General features: G+C 41.4%; 1 protein-coding gene across 1 annotated transcript; it reads right to left on the bottom strand.

Annotated features, from left to right (window-relative positions):
- Positions 1-4,516: 4,516 nt before the first annotated feature.
- On the bottom strand, positions 4,517-7,588 carry LOC141016014 (sulfotransferase 2B1-like). The gene is made up of 6 exons (XM_073490249.1): positions 7,450-7,588; positions 6,430-6,638; positions 6,186-6,312; positions 5,934-6,028; positions 4,822-4,999; positions 4,517-4,626 (listed from the first exon to the last, which is right to left on the bottom strand). Exons 1-6 carry the CDS (start codon positions 7,586-7,588, stop codon positions 4,517-4,519), a joined length of 858 nt encoding a protein of 285 aa, XP_073346350.1.
- Between the last annotated feature and the right edge of the window lie 6,911 nt (positions 7,589-14,499).

Below are 14,499 nucleotides of genomic sequence, written 5' to 3'. Positions count from 1 at the left end.
CACTGATGCTCTACCACAGAAAATCTCCCCCCAATGGCAACTGAAAAAGGAGACTGGCAAAGGGTCCAGTGGACCATTGTGTCATCTTGGCTTTGGCGACAGGGGCGTATAGATGGAAATTCCTCTTGGATTTTTTCAGTGAAATGGCATTTGCGTTTCTTTCACAGAGCCATCTTCCTGTCTGCTTGTCTTCCCTCACCTTGTCTCACTTCTTATCCTCTTAAATTTCTTCTCCTAAAGTGCTTTTCTTTTTTTAACCCTTCTTTCTTCTCTCCTTACTCTCTCTTCACTTTACCTTTTCACATCACTCCTTTACTCTGTCCTGCCTTAACTCAGTTCGCTTCCTCTTACACTCTTCTGCTCTTTTCCTAGTCTTCTTAGTGGGGCATATAACTGTAATAATCGTTCATTTCTGGAAACAAGCACCAAAATTGGCACACATACTCCTTGGGGATTGCTCTTTTGATAAAACCCGTTAGCCACCTAAAAATTCAAGATGGCAGCCATTTTTCAAGATGGCCGCCATTAAATATACAGTAATATTGCATTTCAGAATACAATCGCAAAGACTTGTCCTATTTGAATGATCTTGGTGTCAAATAATACATTTTTCACTATGTAGAATCCGAATTTGGACCCATGGACTTACTCACTGGCTTCCTTGTACCATATATCAGTCCCAGAATCCTAATATTCTGCTAAATTAGAGGTTCATGTTACGTCTGACTCGGCTAAAATGCATGGTAGTGTATATCATAGTAGTGTTAGAGGTTTAGTATGTGTAGCATCTTCCTGTACTAGGGGATTAACCCTAACCCTATGGTATCCCATACCTTATTGTGCATGATTGCGCATTGTGCAAGGTGGTAAAAGGATAACCCCTCGGCCTTGATTCACTGAATACAGATAATTATCATACTGTGATACCTTGATTACCATTCATCAAGATGGCAAATACAGATCCAGGACCGTCTAAATTCCTGGAGCAAGTGTTGTCTTTGCCAGAAGAAGAATAGTGAAGAGCTCAAGTCACCACGTGCACAACAACCACCACAACATGATGGCTACACTATGATTGCGATTAATATTCCCCTCTTTCACGCAATTAATGAGATGCCTATTGTTCTGGATCCAGCCAGACTTGATGATGGTGGTGGCATTGAAGAAACTCTGAGGAGGAACAAGGCGCAGTATCATCACAGTTGTCGCCTTATGTTCAACAACACGAAATTGGAGAGAGCCACAAAAAGAAGAGCAGAGAGTGCTCAGCCAGTGGAAAGCCAGACCAAGCTGCGTAGAACCAGCCCTAAAGGCCAAACGTGTTTCATTTGTGACAAAGAAGCCCCATCCTCTGAACTCACAAGACAAGCTATGACGATGAATCTCAATAAGAGAGTTAATGAATGTGCCAAAACTTTAAATGACGGAAAACTTCTTGCAAGACTCAGTGGTGGAGATGCTATTGCACAGGAGTTCCAATACCATATTGCATGCTTGACAGACCTGTACAATAGAGAGAGGTCATACCTCAGAGCCACCAAGGGACTGGAACAGGAACGTGCACCCGAAGAGGATGCCCACCCACAGGCATTCTCAGAGCTAGTCACATATCTAGTGGAGACCACTAGATCTGGTGAGGGTCCTGCAGTCTTCTGCAGCTGAGCAATTGCTAGATCTGTCTTTGATGTGCCAAACCTCAGTTGAGATTTGATGTCCGCTCCGTGTTCAAGCATGGCCACAAACTGAAGAAGAGTGAGTGGAATGGACTCCTCGATGCACCCCTCATGGAAGGGTCCATCAGACGTGGACTTGTGGTCCAGCATATGTCTTCGCAAGATGTTAGCTGCTTTTCCAAGGATAAAAGCTTCACTATAATAGTCAGAGGCTTCTGACAAGACAAAGCCCACATCTTTCTGGAAAGCCAGAAGAACATCCCGTCCCTGCTTGTGAGCTTCCAACTCAGATATTTCTGACAGCAGTTTTTCCTTCAGTCTTGTGGAGTTGACAGCAGGTGCATCAACACCCAGCTGTTCCAGGAGCTGGGCATACAGGTGAACTATGTCTGCGAGTTGGAAGACTGCAGGACCCTCACCAGATCTAGTGGTCTCCACTTGATATGTGACTAGCTCTGAGAATGCCCTAACCCTAACCCTAACCCTCCTCCTGTAATTTGCAGTTATCTGCCACACTATCTCTCTCCCTCACTCATCACTCTTTCTTTACACTGTCTTATTCTACAACAGAAAAAAATAAAGTAATATTATTATCATCTCATGGTTATCTAATCACACATTACACCTTCACCAACACCAGTGACAGTTTGGCAATAGCATTGTGGCTTCAGTTCAAGTCTTCAATTCAGATAAACAGACGCACTGGACTATAATCATCCTTATTTTACCTCAACTAACCTACACACAGCCAAGTCTAGTTCAAGCTCACAAAATAAATGGGTTCATACTACACAACTTACCTTAACACGGTGGCCTATCTCTGTCTTCTGCTCTTCAGCAAGCAAAAGTAAACAATTCTGCCGCATATTCTGTTTCCGGGTACCGCGACGTGACGTCAGTACGTTAGTTTAACTGGCTACCGTAATAACTGGAGTTTGTGTCTACGCGCAACTTTTTTCTCTCCCATTCAAATCGGGGACAGTTTTAACCGGGGACAGGGCGACCTAACTATAGGGCCACTAGCCACACGGCCAACTGAGCTAACTTACTAATGGCAGTTAGTAGCTAAAGCGTGGATGTGTCAAGAAATCTGGACGAAGTGCTGAAGGCAGAGCCCTGTTCCTATGAAAGCTGCTGAGTGGTGCTTTGAAGATGAATGAGTTGGACTTCCTGGGTATAAAATTACCTGAATCTATCGTGTTGTGGGGCCCATAGATTGTGCGCACTAGAGACTTCCACAGACCGAGCTGGCTAACTTCTGGTTTAGCACCTGTCATTGGAGAGATTTTCGGTTTATTCTGACAAAACGTTTGATTCTGATCATTAAAGCTGGGGTCGGTAAGTTTGAAAAACCGTCAAGACCAGGCTAGATTTTGAAAGTATCCAGCCAGTAAACCCCGGCCCCTGCACTCAGGCCTCTCACCAAAGTCGCTTCCCCCACGAACGTGTAACAGTCGGAGTTATTGAATGTAGCGACCTTCACCAGGTCATGTTACAAACGTGCACCGTCGGACAACTGAGAGCCATGTCTGTATAATGGTGTCAACCCCAGCCTAGACCTGTCCAACCTTGTTGGTTGTCGCTTGCCCTGTCGGTGTTTTATATATGTTGAAGTCAAATAAATGAAGCTTTCTGTATTATCTTGCAGCGCTGTTAGTTCTTTCACTGCTGGGGCATCAGTTGTCGGGTCTCCTCTGATATCCTTGCAACCGAGTTCTGCTCGTTGCCACCCCCGCACACCACGGGTCCACTCCTCTACAATTCAGGTGGTATTTCAGTAAATTAAATGAGTTAACCCCATATAAATTTGGCATATTTAATTCTGTCGCCATAAACGGCATCAAAGTACTTCACTTCTGCTGCTGTTAGTTGGGTTTTCCAGTCAGTAGTGGGAGTAATAGCCTATCAACAGCGACTGGATTACTATGCAGTTTGGCACAGATTTCCACCCTGCCCTGATTATAAATTTGAATAATTTCTGATTCCCTAACATTTCATCTAGTGTCTATCACCGAAATGTCTCAATGTCTAATGAATGGATTGCCCCGAAATGTTGTGCACATATTCCTGGTTCCCACAGGATGAATCTCTGACATTTCCTTTTGTGCAACCATGATGAATAAAAAAACGTAATGTATTGATTGCCATGAAATTCATGGTACAAAGACAGAAAGAAAGAAAGAAAGAAAGAAAGAAAGAAAGAAACAACAGTTTTCTTGTGTCCTTGATTTCCACATAACAACAATGACACCTGCTGGTGATGACCATCATACTACAACTGAGTCTGGCATAGATGGCAGTGTGAGAAGGTGCACTTGTGAAGTAATGACCAAGCAAATTAATAATAATAATAATAATAATGATATTAAATATAATAATAATAATGAAAATAATAATAATAATGATAATTGAAGTGGGGTTTCTGCTTAATTTATAACCAGTTTATAACCAGTCAGCCCAAAACTTTGTTAGAAAATTAGACTGTTTTGCCAAAGTGATGGGAATTGGTGAATATATATGGTTATATACTCATGCTTATACTTAATATACTTTAATGACCTAAAAAGGTGATTGTACATTTGTATGTATAATGTATATTCGACATCTTGTTTTGGACTCTATTGATCTGTCTACGAGAAAGATAAAACATTCAAGGACAATAAGAGAACTTGACAGGAAGTTGTTGGTTTTAATGTAATTTCATTGTTAGTATTCAGATCATCTTCTGCTTCCACAGACCTCATGAACCACACAGAACATCTCAGTGAAGAACAATCAACTGCATCATCTTTACAGGTTTCTGTGCATCATTGTATGGTGGAATGACTTTCTTGAGGTGTATCTTAATCCCATGCAAATTTATATTTGACATCTTTCATTTGGTCTTTGTAAACTGCATCAAAGTGCTCTGCTTCTGCCACGGTTAGTTGGTTTTTCCAGTCTCCAGCAATTCCTGAAACACAACATGCAAGATGATCATAGTGCAACTGAAGAAATGATGTGTGGCCCTATTTTCAAGTACAGATTTTATGTAATTTTCTATATTTCATAAAGATAGTGTTCTATGGCTCTGTGCTCTATGCTTTTCCCAATAACAGTGGAAATGAAATAGGACTGCATACTGTACACATTATTTGTTGAAACTCACCTTTCCTCATAAATTCAGACTTAGACACGCCATTCATTTCAGGAGGAACCATAGTGAGGTTTGAGCTGTTGGTCCTCATGTTCTTGAACAGACATTGGTCTGCTATGTTCTTGATCACCTCATCGTCCAAAGGTATCTCCAAGAACTGAGCGATTCTGGACACAGAGTCCTTCAGGTCCTGCAATAAACAGAAACACACACCATCTCTTATCAGAGGATTTTATGGGTTCAGGGCTACATTTAGCCACACTGGTGGAAAGACTCTTGATGACAATGTCTGTGGGTCGGTCCATTACATTGGTTCAAGCAGAAATATATCTCAACATGTATTGCACTGAAATATAAAGATATATACAGCCATGTTTCCATAAAATGTCAAGCAAATTTTAAATAAACTTTTGAAAGTTTGCAAGAAATCTTAAAAGTCAAAATGTGAATCTGGTGCATTTCCATTAACTGTTTTGAGTGAATTAATTAGCTACATAAAGCTTCATTTTGTCAGAGCATGACAAGCTGTAGGCTCAGAGTTTATTCAGTAAATCTGTTTCCATCAAACATTTTGTGCATTAACTGATTCACAAAAGACAAAATCCACCTCAAGCGAGCGTACAAACTTTTTTGGGATTTTGCCATTTACGTAAAATTTCGAATGCGATATTCATCAAAATGCTTCATGGAAACACGGCTATTGTCCCCACAGGATAAATTGTAAAATCTTTGACCGCCCAGACTTTTTATCTAGCACCATCATCAGGACAACATTTCTGCAGTAGGATTGAGGACCCAAATGCAGACACTGAGGCAGAACAGGTCAAAGGAAAAGGACTTCACTGTTGGACAAGTGGAGAATCAGAGCTCGGAGTTCAGCTCAACCACAGTCTGATCTTTCAGGCCACTGAGCAGCTCCACTGGATCAGTTGTGGTTAACGGCTTTGCTCAAGGGCACCTCAGTGGTGGTAATGAGGGAGGGGCAAGCACTGCCTTCCCCACCCACATTAGTCCTGTCTATCTGGGGATTTGAACCGCCAGCCCTCCAGTCACACGTTGCTTCTCTAACCTATAGGCTACCACTGCACACTGCCCAAACCTTGAGGCATTGTTAAAAGTCTCACCATTATCATCTCTTCATAGGAGATGTGCATCATGTGCTCTTTATCCTCAGCATTCAGCCAGCTCTTCACATGATCAAACCATGAGCCATAGATAACTAGAAGAAAAAGAAAATCATAAACACTCCAATATCATGACTGAACATTATTGGAGGGTGACTCCATCTATCAGTGAAATGCAGGTCAGGTTACTGTCATTTACTCTGTTGTGTGTTATGATAAGAAGTAAATATATTGAAAGAGTTTGAGAACAACCTTTTCCATCAAGGAACTTGTGGAGAAACTCGTTCTGTGGACCTGGGTTGAGATGATAGGAGGCCTTCTCATAATAGTGAAAGGCAGATGTGAAGACATCTTTGGGGTTTCTCATGACATTGATGACCTGGAATGATGTCACATTCAGCATTAACATGGCTGTTTGTATGACACCAAAGGTAGAATGTGCATCAATGAAAAGAATGATGATAATAATCAATGACAAACTTCATGGCAGATTTACCCTTGGCCTAACTTGGAAGAAAGATGGTGGCATCATGTTGTACTGTACATGTGTAGCAAACAGTCGTGGAGACGGCCTCTCTTCAAGGTTGAGGGAAAATCTCTGGCATTCCTCCAGCCAGGGGACACGCTCATAGTTAGGAGACTGGAGACAGGTCGGATCACCTCCACTGACTATCAGAGGGACAATCTCTTGTGACCATGTCGTACCTGAGAGCAGGACAGGAGAATTTCTTTGACTTATTAGTTTATCATTTCAGCCTCCTTCAGACTTTCAACAGTCCAACAGTGAATAAATCATTCCAAATCAAATTAACAAGCTAGATGTTGTACGCCTTTGTTCGTGTCCAGTATTCTTTCTTATGTTCACCTCTAGTTTAAATGGAATAAAATATAGTAATCTGGTGACTAAAAATGTACCATTGTAATGAAGTATTACGATCTTTTTAGTAATGAGTATACCAGACGTTTGATATGGTTTAGATCTACAGGTACTGAGGTAGTTTGCATTTACAGGTTTTTAGTGGAGTGCTCAGACTGCCTTTAACTCCTCCCATGAAATGCACTGCAGTTAGAAATGCACTAGTGATGGTTAAATGTTAACAACTTACTCATGAAAAATAATGTGAAGTAACACAACATAAAGACACACAAATGTATATATTTTTTAAATACATTGTAGTTGATGTTTAAATGTTATTCCTGAAGTACACAAACATTAGGAAAACAGTTCATATGTACATACTATGTGACTGTCCAATACATTGTTAATGCGGTTAACAGCAGTCGTTTTCAACCTGGTAAATGTTGTACTTTTTACTCCATTTATTTATTTTCAGTCATAGTTCAGAGAGAACACTTAACAGATATCTTTACAAATTAAGAAAGTCCCTGTTATACTGTTCTTAAGGAGATTTTTTATTTTTAAGGTACTTGTACTTATTCAAGTATTTCCATTTATTTCTACTTTGGACTATATAGTATATATGCAAACATTAGAGAAGTAAGGATAACTGCGTACCTGACTTGGGATATGTTGCAATGATGATATCATCTGGCCGAAAAGAAAACTCCTCAAAGTATTTCAGAGTCTCTGGAGTGTGCCATCCTTGCAGGGCATAGATCCCCTTGTACACGAAGAATAACTCTGCTTCAGTCATAGTTCAGAGAGAACACTTAGCAGATTCCCTGTAGTTAGTATCAGATGGGCACAGGCCTGTGGACTGTTGTTGACTGTCTTGTCTTTACCTTTATGCACGAACTGGCCACAGGGATCATATCAACTAGATAACTTCGGATTGGCGCACCTGCACCAGACGGAGCCGCACCAATCAGAAACTGCTACTGGAACTGGAAATGAGGGAGGAGCCCGATCCGGGGGCGGAGAGCAACTGAGCAGGAGAGGGAGACCAAAAAAGGAGACAAGGCACATACACACCATATACACACCTGGGGTCCGTTTCACAAAGCAGGTTTAGTGAAAACTCTGAGTTTGTTAACCCTGAGATGAGGGAAACTCTGAGTTTTCCGTTTCACAAAGGGAGGTAACTCAAACCAGAGAAAGAGGAGTAACTCTAGCCTGTTTCACAAAGGGAGGTAACTTAAACTCTGGGTCTGTTACTGCGGTAACATACTCTGTGAACCTAACCTGCTCGCTGGCAGGTTTTATCAAAGAAACTCAGAGTTTCTCTCTGTCCCCGCCCTCTTTCAGCCACACACGGTATTTGATTTCCTCATTCATTCAGTCAGCAGGCGACTTTTGCCGTAGCGTTTTGCCGTCTGTTAGTTCAAAAAATCATTAGGCATTATATATATATTAAGTTAAGTTATTACTGGCATGGCGTGTCCTTTTGTTAATGATCCCGTGGATGAAGGTGCAGCATTGCTGCGCAGAGAATTAAATATTCGTCGGGAGATAATTATCAGACCGCGCATTGATGCTCTTGCATTTCCAGACAGTTATCTTTTTGAGCGGTATCGTTTCACTTCTCAGTCCATCATCTACATACACAACTTAATCCGTCCTTACATTTGCAATAATACCAACCGGAGTCATGCCCTCACATCCCAACAGATATTATGTGTTGCACTGCGTTTTTTTGCAAATGGGAGTTTTTTGTACAACGTTGGAGATGCAGAGCACCTGAGTAAGGCAACCGTTTGCAGAGCGGTCAGAAAAGTGTGCCTCGCCCTGAAACGGCCATTGCCCATATTTGTTGTTTTCCCTGGCCATAAACCTGTCAGAGCCATCAAGGAGGAGTTCCACAGGATTGTAGGTAAATGATGTAGAGATCCATTAAATGATTTTTAAATTATATTCTGTTAATGGCATTGTGCTGCAACCTCACTGGGATTATTAATTTAAATTTCTTTTAGGATTTCCCAGTGTGATTGGCTGCATAGATGGCACACACATCCCCATCACAGCGCCATCACACAATGAGGCAGATTATGTGAACAGGAAGTCCATTCACAGCATAAATGTGCAGGTACATGTGGATTGACTGTTTCAAAATGTTAAAGACTGCATCATAGTTCAACATCTGTCATTCTCTGCACTGTCAAGATCGTATGTGATGCTGGGAACATAATTTCCAATGTGGAGGCCAAGTGGCCTGGGTCTGTTCATGACTCAAGGATTTATCGCGAGTCTAACCTGAGCAACAGACTGCAACGTGGTAAGCAGCCTAAAGATTTGCACAATATGATTCACTTGTCTCCCTCCTTAAATGTACTCTAATGTATCCACTAAACATTACAGGAGAGTTTGATGGCCATCTGCTGGGTGACAGGGGTTACCCATGCCAACCTAGGCTGCTGACCCCTTACCCTGACCCTGACCCAGGCCCCCAACAGAACTTCAATCGGGCTCACTGCAGGACGAGAGCCCGGGTGGAGATGACCATAGGCCTGCTGAAAGCCCGTTTCCAGTGCCTACGTCACCTCAGGGTGACCCCTGAGAGGGCCTGTGATATTATTGCGGCATGTGTTGTTCTTCATAATATTGCCACTATTAGAGGAGAGCAACACCCTGCCCTACAAACCGAAGACCCTGATGATGACCCCATCCACCTGCCAGCTATGCAGGACGGCAGAGCAGTCAGAGACACCATATGCCATAACCACTTCAGGGACTAAGTCACCATCATCATCACCACCACCACCACCACCACAATAAAGACATAAAACAAATTTCATTTATTTCCTACAAATACAAGAACTAGTTTAGTTAGTGTTCCAATAGTTAACATCAACATATTTCACCTGTGACCATGCACCTACCTCTAACTTGTGCTCCAGTATTTCAATTTCTAAATCTGCCTTCCTGATCTGGCGGTCCAAGTATTCCATCTCTTTGTCGGTTTTTTGGATTTTTCTCAGCAGATGAACTTTGTAAATCTCTTTTACGGATAACTGGGAATACATACATGGAGGTCATTATACAGTTGCACATGAATTCCACAGAGTGAACCTCTGGTGTTTACTGAACATCCATCTCACTGTGTCAATCTGTGCAGTGGAAGTTGAGGGACCCTCCTGCTGCTGCCCAGACATGCCCTGTTAAAAAGGATGAGAATTTGTTAATACTTAAGCGTATAGCTAAATGTCACACTATATTCCACCAGAATGTTGAGAAATGTAAATGAGAAGAGAACTATCAGTAACATATCAAGATGTTACCTCTATAGGCCTTTCTGGATCCCCCTCTGTAAAGGCAGCAGACAGAGTTTCCTCATGCTCCTCATCCTAGATGAGTGATATGTTTCAGTATACTTAAACTACCATTTGGTAAAATCTTTGGAGTATTGCCTACTTACAGTTACAGGGTCTGTTGTGGCGTGAGGGGGCTCCACCAGGTAAATGGCACCATCAGAATCTGTTGGGACAAAAAGACATGAAAGGGAAATAAATATATTTATGAATAGGCTTTAAAAAAGATAGGTCTAGGCATTCATTTTATAGGTCTTACATTTTATAAAGGCACTTGTGTCTTGGGGGGTGAGCTCAGAGGATGAGCTCCCTCCAGGGATTCCCTCAGCCACTGGCCTTCCAAAATTCTGGCTTAGGACCAGCTCCTCTGCCTCCGTTAGAGGTGGCGGTGCTGGGCCACGACCCGTTTTGCGTGCATCTGCCTTTTTTCTGTTGGCTGAGTAGAAGTCTGTGTTAGTTTAAATAGGCCTAATTACTTAACAGAAAATGATACAGATCAGAAGACATTTAAAACAGTGTGAAAACAGCATTTGTTGGGGATAAAACAACTGCACAGTCAAACAGCCACTTAATATTTACTTTCAATATAAAACATGATCAAAATGAGGTACCTCCATAAGATTATGCCGAGGTCTTACCTGTTTGAACAATGTTTTTATATTTCATCTTCAGCTGCTGCCAAGTGCGCTTCTCCCCCGCGGGATTGCACCTAAATTAAATAAATTAATAGGTTACCATTCAAGCAGTGTTCCCCTGTAATATTATCGTGATTGCAAAGGACTGCATTTAAACTTACGCATTGACCCGAGCAGCAATGTTCTCCCACGCCGTCTCCCTCTGTTTTGCAGCTGCAGCGGTGTTGCACTTCTTCCTAAAAATGTGTTCAAACTCGCCATATGAGCGCGTTAAGATGTCCAGTTCAAGTGGCGTGAAAAACGCGGCCCTCCGCTTCTCTGTTGCCATGGTGACTCGTCGAAACGGGGCTCCATTAATGCTGTCTTTTTATAGTTGTGGTGCACGCGCTTAACTCCGGGTAAAACAACTCTGAGTTGATCAACTCAACTCAAATCAGCTGTTGTGGAACCGAAAACTCGAGTTTCCTAACTCAGAGTAGATCAACTCAGAGTTTAGGGTTAGACTCAGAGTTTGTTGAACCTGCTTTGTGAAACGGACCCCTGCAGGGCCGTAACAATATATATATGAAATACTCTTTCAAAGTATTTCAGAGCCTCTGGAGTGTGCCATCCTCGCAGGGCATAGATCCCCTTGTACACGAAGAATAACTCTGCTTCAGTCATAGTTCTGAGAGAACACTTAGCAGATTCCCTGTAGTTAGTATCAGATAGGCACAGGCCTGTGGACTGTTGTTGACTGTCTTGTCTTTACCTTCATAGGGATTTCTGTCACTCAAAAAATGTATGTCAATACATATGTAAATTTGTGGGCCTAAGGGCCTCATTTTCATTACCAGATCAGTCAGTGTAGAAAGGAGAAAGAGGATGACGCTTCACAAGGACACATTAACACACAAGGACGCACATTGAGAAAGTCTGATGTTAATCATTTGATGTCAGGAACATTTAAACCATGAGATAAGACCGGATCAAAGGTATGATCTTTTGAGTGAGTTGGTCCACACAGAGCATGTGCTAAATGAAAAGACTATGAAGTTTAAAAACTCCAGATCCAGCGGGTCCACAGGGTTGTCTCGGATATCAAAGCCTTAATAACCGCAATACAGAATACGATGAGGTTAGACAGTGGCACTGGCTGCTAGGTCTAGAAATCCTTCTCAGAAACTACTCAAGTATGTGACACAGGCAGCTGATTTGTATTCATAGTTGAGAATGTGTGCTTCATTATAATTTGATGGAAATCATTACTTCAAGAAAAGCAATGGATAGTCACAATAATGTGGACGATGAATAATCTTTTTCATTTAGTATTTTGTAAATTGTTTATGTTACAACCATCCCTGGCATGCGTAACAATGGTGCATGTATACTGCATTGTTCATTTTGGCAGCTATTTTAGTCTTAGTCCTAACCTGTAGATGAAAACGCTTCATCAGTTCTGTCACATTTTAGTCATCTTAATCCTTCATAGTTTTAGTCTAGTTTTAACATTCTAGTCAAGTTTTAGTCAACAACAAGTCATACGTGATGCACATTTACACACATTTCTCTTTATGTTTTACTTGAACAGGTAAGTATATGAAAAAGAAATTCATTTGTCTGACCCAAACGTTGACTTGTTCCTGACAGGTTATAATGTCAACTGTAAAGCCCTGCATGTTTACTCACAAGCTTTGAAGCCAACGAACTAATGTTAGCTAACACATTAACCTCGCTCATGTTAGCCTGCAGCCAAACAGTTATCTTTCTGTGCACTCTCTTTCTTTCTTTACCTCCCTCCCTCTCGTTCTCCCTCCTACTTTTTGTCTCTTTCAGCAGGGGTAAAGGAAAATAACATCATCATATTAGTTGATAAATATCAAAGGCAAATTCCATGTAAACAGACTGAACAGGTAGGACTTTTTTTTTTAAGTATTTTTTTTGGCCTTTTTATAGCTTTATTGATAGGACAGCTTCAGAGATGACAGGAAACATTCTATTGATCAAACTGGCTTTGTCCCTAATAGATTTTCATTTTTTAATGTCAGAAGATTGATGAATATAATGTATCATAGGTATAGTAAGGGCTTGAGGGTGGCTGCCCTCTGTCTAGATGCGGAAAAGGCATTTGATCAAGTGGAATGGGCATATATGGTAAAGGCCTTGGAGGAGTTTGGATTTGGTAGTCAATTTGTATGGATTACAATGTTATATGCTCACCCATCTTCCTCCATTCTCACAAATCAAGAAAGATCAGTGTCGTTCCGATTACATCGAGGTACGCGCCAGGGCTGCCCCCTTAGCCCATTGCTCTTCACCATTGCTATTGAGCCTCTTGCCATTAGTATCAGGAATCACCCTTCTATTGAACCCATCCGGCTGGGTAATGTGGATCATCATATTTCCCTATATGCGGACGATGTTGTTCTTTTCATATCACAACCAGAGAAATCAGTTCCTGCTTTGTTGGATCTTATTAGAACATTTGGGGAAGTTTCAGGATACACAATTAACTGGCAGAAGAGTGAATTCATGTCACTGGGTGCCGATCTCAACACTGAATTTCTGCATAATCTCCTGTTCAAAATTACAGACAGGCTAAAGTATCTTGGTGTAGTTTTGCCAAAAGACCCTATACTAGTCTTTAAGCTGAACTTTCTTGAGAAAGTGGAGAAACTGAAGAGGGACATTGAAAAATGGAGGACTCTTCCTCTTTCTATGCTGGGTCGAATAAATGCTATTAAAATGTTTCCCTGCCGAAGTTCTTGTATCTTTTTCAAAATTTACCTATTTTTTTGGCACAACCTTTTTTCAAATCTTTGGATTTGATAGTTCTGCCTTTTATTTGGGGCTTTAAAGCTCACAGAATTTCAAAAACTCATTTACATAAACCAGGGGAAATGGGTGGGTTAGGACTACCATATTTCCTACATTACTACTGGGCAGCAAATGCTAGAGCCCTTGTCTATTGGCAGGAAGGATATAATATGGAGGTATTTGCCAAGACTCCCCCCTGGGTTGCCATCGAAATGAGTGATGTCAAAAACAGTTCTCTTCCAGCACTTCTATTCTCAACACCCAGATCTCCTGCAACTGTTAAGATGGATAATATGATCATTTTCAATTGCTTAAAAATATGGCAGCAAATTAGGAAGGGCTGCAGACTACCAGACACTTCTATCCATGCCCCTGTATATCACAACCATGCATTCTCTCCATCCCTCTCTGACGGGTCCTTTAACAGTTGGAGGCTAAAAGGTTTAGTCACTCTGAAAGATCTGTTTATTAATAAACAATTTGCCACATTTGCTCAGTTGAAAAGCAAGTTTTGTCTTCCTACAACACATTTTTTCCGATATTTGCAGATTAAGAATTATGTCCGTCAATGTGTGCCTAACTTTGAGTCCCTTCCGGAAGATAAAATGATTTATAAGCTTTTGCTGGGTCCACCTGAATCTAAAAAATTGGTGTCTGGCTTTGTAAATATATTCTTTGAACAAACGGTTTATGCTACACACTCATTGAAAAACTCCTGGGAGGAGGAGCTGGGAATGCAGATTGGAGATGATGTTTGGAAGGAGGGCCTTGGTAGGGCCCGATCTTGCTCTATTAACACCAGGCACCAGTTAATCCAATTCAAGGAGATGCACAGGCTTCACTACTCAAAAACCAAACTGCACAGAATTTTTCCCACTATTTCCTCTCTATGTGACTGATGTAAATCTGCAGAGGGCTCTCTGACTCAC

Source organism: Pagrus major, chromosome 20 (genome assembly GCF_040436345.1).
Source record: "Pagrus major chromosome 20, Pma_NU_1.0".
Classification (NCBI taxonomy): Eukaryota; Metazoa; Chordata; class Actinopteri; order Spariformes; family Sparidae; genus Pagrus; species Pagrus major.
The sequence above is the reverse complement of the archived record's forward strand: the minus strand, read 5'-3'. Positions and strand labels throughout refer to the sequence as shown.